Raw genomic sequence first — 6,310 nt, 5'->3', positions numbered from 1 at the left:
TATCTTTTCATATTTATTTTTCTTTAGAACATTAAAAATTCGTTATTTGTATCTTAACTGTAGAGTTATAATTTATATCTATTGTATAGATGCATCTCTCTCATTGCCAATACATTTATATAGATCTACATGTAATTATTTCAGAGATGTATCTGCATTAAAGATATAAATTTTAACTTTACAGTTATAGATACAAATAACTTCGACCATTATGGCTATTTCAATACTAGATATATAGATAATACTAGATAACAGTATTTCGGTTGTATATATATTGCAGTTATATACATTTATATAATTTCAATATAATGCGTTATATTGCTGTTATGTCCACACAATGTCACGTGAGTGGGAAATTACAATTAACATATATATAACTAAAACCTCCAGGTTACATTACACGTTACATTTCGTTTTATTGCGGCAATATAATGGTTACATAACTGTGTTTGCTGGGTTGTCACTAGTTCTTTCGCAAAATATAAAACGTATGTGTAATATTTTTTAATAAAAATCCTGTATTTTTCATGATAATATCAATTAACCAAAGTTTTACAATACATTATCCTACATGTTTTCCTGTTATCAACAATAATTTTTGCAATAACATTTTTTTATGGAAGATGAATAGTATTATGAAACGTACAAAATCCCTTCAAATGGAAAATTATAAGATATATAATACAAATTCGTTGTGTTGCAACGCAGTATTATGCGGAGCTCACGGGGACAATGTTTCTTGTTTGTCAAGATAGGTACCATTTTCGATAAAGTTCCTTGCATATTTCGTTGTAACGTAATTAATGATAATTTCCGAGAAGCCAAGTTTCGTCAAAGGTCGGAGGCAGCCGTCAGTCGTGCTTTGTGCTTGTGACGAAGAGGTAAGCCATCGCCGTCTTAATTACTGTGTTCTTGCAGATTATATTATAAACCCGCATTGGAACGAATGCTCTGCGTATGAAGAAGCATATAAGAAGTCATTGGAGTATCCGGGAGAGTTTTGGGGCGAGGTTGCCGGCTGTATTGACTGGAGTAAACCTTGGGATAAGGTTCTGGACAATTCCAACGAGCCGTTCACGACATGGTATCTCGAAAAGAATCATGAAAAGAATCGTAACTCTAATCGTAATTCTGTCAAAATTAATCAATTTTTTTTATTCCCACTGCAATGAATAAAGGCTTTCAAAAAGTTCCAATTCTGATTAAAATTTTGTTTGCATAAATAGTTAATTTTTCCTCTTTTTGCGATAAGGCTCGTTTAAAATACCCGTCTTTAAAGAGTTAAAGAGTTATCGAAAATCGGATTTTTTCTCAGAGAAAAATCTATTCCAGATTGAAGAATGTAGCTTCGAAATCATGCGTTACGCGAAACGATATTTAAGTATAGATATTAGACGCTTTACGCCACAGAGAGCTTTGCGGAGAGAAACAGTTAATAGAATGAAATCTCTCTATATAATGGCCTCGTGGGAGCACTCGTGACTGCGAAAAGGGCTACGGAAAGCTCGCTTATCTTTCACGCAGGTTTGTCGGCGGTGAACTGAACGCTTGTTACAACGCGGTGGACCGCCACGTGCGCGCAGGGTACGGGGAGAACACCGCCCTCATCCACGACAGCCCTCAAACGTCGTTAATACGCAAAGTGACGTACAACGAGCTCTTGGAAAAGACGTCCGTGTTGGCGGGCGCGTTGGCGGATCTGGGTGTGCGCAAAGGGGACAGGGTGATTATATACATGCCGCTGATCCCCGAGACTATAATTGCGATTCTCGCCACTGCCAGGCTCGGGGCGATTCACTCGGTGGTCTTTGGAGGTAATTAATAACAAAAAGTGACAATGGTCGCGGCTGTTACGTTCAAGTTTCATTTTACTACTATACCACGTGATTATTTTTCACATGGATCGCAAAAAGTAGAATTGATAGTAAAATGTATGCAAAGTGTGTAAAAACTGACTACGATTAAAATTCCCATATTTATACGTTATCTTTCCTATATATATATCTTGCATATATTTCTTATCCGTTTCTTTATTTTTAAGACTTTTAACCCTTAAATGCCACCCGGGGTCCAGCGGACCCCAGACCCTTTACAATGATATTGTTGCGCTGCGCTCAGCTATTTCTTAAGCACTCGCGTTCGCGCCGCGCACTCCCGGATTCGCGAAAGAAAGAAGCACTCTTTTAAAAAGGATGAACTCAGGTTTATTCAGGAAATACAAAGAAGGTTTGGAGAACAAGTCCGAACGGTTCGAATCTCCAGATAAATCTGACAGGCGATAATAAATCAATCAATCCATATGTCCCGTTGTCAAGGGACGCTCTTCGGCTTGAAGCTACTCGTGAGCGAAGTTCAGGCTTCTCGTGAGCGAAGTTCAGCGCGCAACGGTTGTCTCAGCACGGGCGCAACAATATATTTTCAAATGTTCCCGCCAAAAATGAAGCTTATATTTATTTATTTATTATTAATTATTTTTTTGATTTTGGAGCCAATATTTTAACTGTTGGCGATCTTAATTTTTTATACTATGTTGAAATTGAAATTTTAACAATATAAGCATTTTATTCTCTTTTCTAAGCCTTGAACAACATTGAAAATAATTTTCATAACTAAATATCAAAAAATCAATAAGTAAGGAGACATTTTTCATGCTGGGGTCTTTTAGACCCCATGTGTCATTTACGAGATTCTTGAGAGGTGTGGCATTTAAGGGTTAATCTTAAAAATATCTGTTTTTACATAAGACGGATAAGTCTATATCCGCGCGTCAGATGTGTTTTAAACTGTCAAGTCACGTCAACAGCCTTATAGAGGTCTAAGTTGCATAGCAAGATATTTCGATTATTAAACAATTATCAATTCAGTTACCAATGCAATGCGATTATACTTGTAAATACGCGTTTCAGGCTTCGCAGCGAACGAATTGGCATCTAGAATAGATCATGCTGAGCCGAAGGTTATTATCGCCGCGAGTTGCGGCCTCGAACCGCGTCCAAAGTGGTTAAGTAGGTTTAGATATCTTGACAGATTTAAATTGCGCTTTTAAAAAGCAGCAGCTCACAGTAGACTCCTAAAGAATTTTCTAAGAGAAATGTTAGATACATATCGGATCATTGATATTAATATTTAAAAAAACTATCTTTATTGCTTATCCCCGCAGGGTTTGCAAGTCGTTTTTATAAGAGACGTTACCCAAACCTTTACACTACTACCCTTCCTCCTCTCACTTTAACCCTTTTGGACCAACGGCTTAACGTCTCTTTCCGAAAGACGGAGCCCAGTTTGCTCCGCACAAGGGCCTATCTTGCACGGAGGGGCGCAGCTTCGGAAAAACATTCCATGTTTACATGGCTCTAGTGGATTCGAACCTGGTTCCTCAGATTACGAGTCTGGCGCTCTACCACTAGACCACACTGCCGCCATATTAATATTTAATAGAAATGTTAATATTTAGTACGCATTAAGTAACATAATTTCCTTCTCAAACAATGCATTGTCCCTTAAACTGTGCACAATCTGTCGAACATCTTTCAAACGTTTTTGTTTAGAATTCTTAGATCTTCGACGCTTCATTCAGTCTTTATATTCTTCCTTTAATTCGCACAACTCGAAATGCAGGTATACTACTATGCTAAACGGTGCCATGGACATGATCATTGTACCGAAGCCGAAGTGCATCGTGTTTCAGAGAAGAAACGTGTGGGAGGCTCCGTTACTCGAGTCACAGCTCGACTGGGACGAACTCTTGAAGCGGTCGAAATCGCATCCATGCGTAATGGTCGAGGCTAACGATCCATTGTATATATTGTACACGTCAGGAACCACAGGTGCGTCTTAAGATACATATTATACTCAGCTAATAGATAAAGAAACCCAGAAACGTCTCTGGGAGATGAAATAACGAAATTTTATATCGTATAATTTCCTTCCTTTGATTTCCTATACTTTTAAAATTATCCCATCGTATTCCCTCGAAATGTTCTGTCGCCACTCTTCATGTTTATAATGTGTTACCTGTCTTTGATCAAACACCAAAATCACGCTCCTGTTACGCGATCACGAAAACTTTTTTTTATTTGATATTAGGGCAACCGAAGGGGATTATGAGGCCGATCGGTGGTCACTTGGCAACACTCTGCTGGACCATGAAGACGGTTTACGGGATGAACAAAAGCTCCGTTTGGTGGGTGGCCTCCGACATGGGATGGGTTGTCGGGCATTCCTACATTTGCTATGGCCCTCTCGTCTACGGCGCGACTAGCGTCATGTACGAAGGAAAACCCGACAGAACACCGGATGCTAGTCAATATTTCAGGTTTGAATATTTTTCAACGAAAGCAATGTTGCTTGGAAAAGTTCGAGAAAGTTAATAAATATTCGACGATTTTTTAATCGCATTTTCTCTTTCGAGTAATAATAATAATTCTTCAAAATATTTTCTCAGCGATTCCTTCGTACGCAAAAGAGATACTAGCACGTGTCTGACTTATTTTCGTTCTTACTACTTTCGTGGACTATCCTATATTCGAACGATGTCACGTTATCCCTATGTAACATTGATAATTATAATGCATCGATAATTTACTTTAAGGAAGTCTTCTCTTTCTTTCCAGAATCATCGAGCAACATAGCGTAAACGCGTTATTCTGCGTACCCACTGCTCTACGCGTTATAAGACGAGCGGATCCGGAAATACTATTAGGAAAAAAGTATTCGTTAAAGTCGTAAGTTTGAAAACAATTCACTAACTGCTCCTCTGATCATGATATCTGATTATTTCGAATTACAACACGATACAATTCGTATGCATCAGTGACTAAAAAGCATAAACAGTCAATCTCTTATACTATATGATTTTACACACAAAGTAGCACATATATGTTATTCATATCATATCGATAGTTTTTTTTGTAATTGAAAAATAACAGTTCGAGAAAGTTAATAAATATTCGACGATTTTTTAATCGCATTTTCTCTTTCGAGTAATAATAATAATTCTTCAAAATATTTTCTCAGCGATTTCTTCGTACGCAAAAGAGATACTAGCACGTGTCTGACTTATTTCGTTTTTATTATTTTCGTGGACTATCCTATATTCGTACGATGTCACGTTATCCCTATATAATGTTGATAATTATAATGCATCGATAATTTACTTTAAGGAAGTCTTCTCTTTCTTTAAACTCCCATAAAAAAAAATCGAAAAGACGAACGGATTTCTCACGGACAGTTTTCTTTCAGCTTAAAAACGATATTCGTGGCCGGTGAATTTTGTGATTACGAAACGAAAGCCTGGGCCGAAAAAGCTTTTAAAGTACCGATCTTGAACAACTGGTGGCAATCAGAGACTGGACATCCCATCACAGCGCTGTGCTTAGGATACGGTCATTACGCCAGTTTGCCCAAGTTCAGTACGGGACTTCCTATACCCGGATACGACAGTGAGTCTCCTTGATCGTTTGCAGAAATGCTTCCGCCGACTTTTCTTTACTTTGATGCTATATACCTTCGATCATCTCTTTGTCCAAACAATTTCGCTAATAAACTTCTCGTTCGTCTCTGTGCAAAATCACTTATAAATTCATCATCGACAGTACAAATCCTGCGCGAGGATGGGAGCAAAGCGCCGCAACACGAACTCGGACGTATCGCGATAAAGCTACCGCTGCCAAAGGGTCGCATGTCGACCCTTTATCGGACGTCCGAGAGGTTCAAGCAAGTATACTTCTCGACATTTCCGGTAAGTAAATGCACGACACGTTACCACGTGCTAACGCCTTATGCTAACGGAGCAACATATATTTCACATCCTCCCATTGCCCCTTAAAAATCTTTCGCGATCGCTTGAAAGCCTAAGTCACAGTCTATAATAGGTGTTTTAAGCTCTAAACTCTAAGAAATTGGCCAATCACAGTTGATTATTATCTTCAAATTCGACTGTGATTCATAAATTTCTTGGCTTTATAGGGCTTAAAATACCTACTGTAGACCGGAACTAAATCAATGCCCAAGAGATCTTTGCCAAAGAAAGAGACCGACTCCAAATTTGCCGGAGGATAAAATCGTTAAAGCTTACTGGGGATTACCTATATTTAATTCGATGCTTTTGCAGTGTTACTACGACACGATGGACGCGGGATACATCGATGAGTTCGGCTACGTTTACGTCACGGCGAGGGACGATGACATTATAAACGTAGCCGGCCACAGAATATCCACGGCTGCGTTAGAGGATATTATTTTGGCTCATACCGACGTGGTGGACGCCGCGGTTGTCGGTGTACCCGACAACCGATCATACGAAGGGTGA

The 6,310-nt window shown here is 38.7% G+C and overlaps 1 protein-coding gene across 1 annotated transcript; it reads left to right on the top strand.

The window, feature by feature from the left end:
- The first annotated feature begins 1,567 nt into the window (after window positions 1–1,567).
- Window positions 1,568–6,310, top strand: LOC139786631 (acyl-CoA synthetase short-chain family member 3, mitochondrial-like). Its single transcript, XM_071725769.1, has 8 exons — window positions 1,568–1,814; window positions 2,907–3,005; window positions 3,619–3,827; window positions 4,087–4,315; window positions 4,614–4,724; window positions 5,242–5,441; window positions 5,595–5,740; window positions 6,113–6,310. Exons 3-8 carry the CDS (start codon window positions 3,629–3,631, stop codon window positions 6,308–6,310), a joined length of 1,083 nt encoding a protein of 360 aa, XP_071581870.1. The 5' UTR covers window positions 1,568–1,814; window positions 2,907–3,005; window positions 3,619–3,628.

This window comes from Temnothorax nylanderi, unplaced genomic scaffold (assembly GCF_030848795.1).
Source record: "Temnothorax nylanderi isolate EJ_2023f unplaced genomic scaffold, tnyl_v1.0 TNYL_tig1094_pilon, whole genome shotgun sequence".
Taxonomy (NCBI): domain Eukaryota; kingdom Metazoa; phylum Arthropoda; class Insecta; order Hymenoptera; family Formicidae; genus Temnothorax; species Temnothorax nylanderi.
The sequence above is the reverse complement of the archived record's forward strand: the minus strand, read 5'-3'. Positions and strand labels throughout refer to the sequence as shown.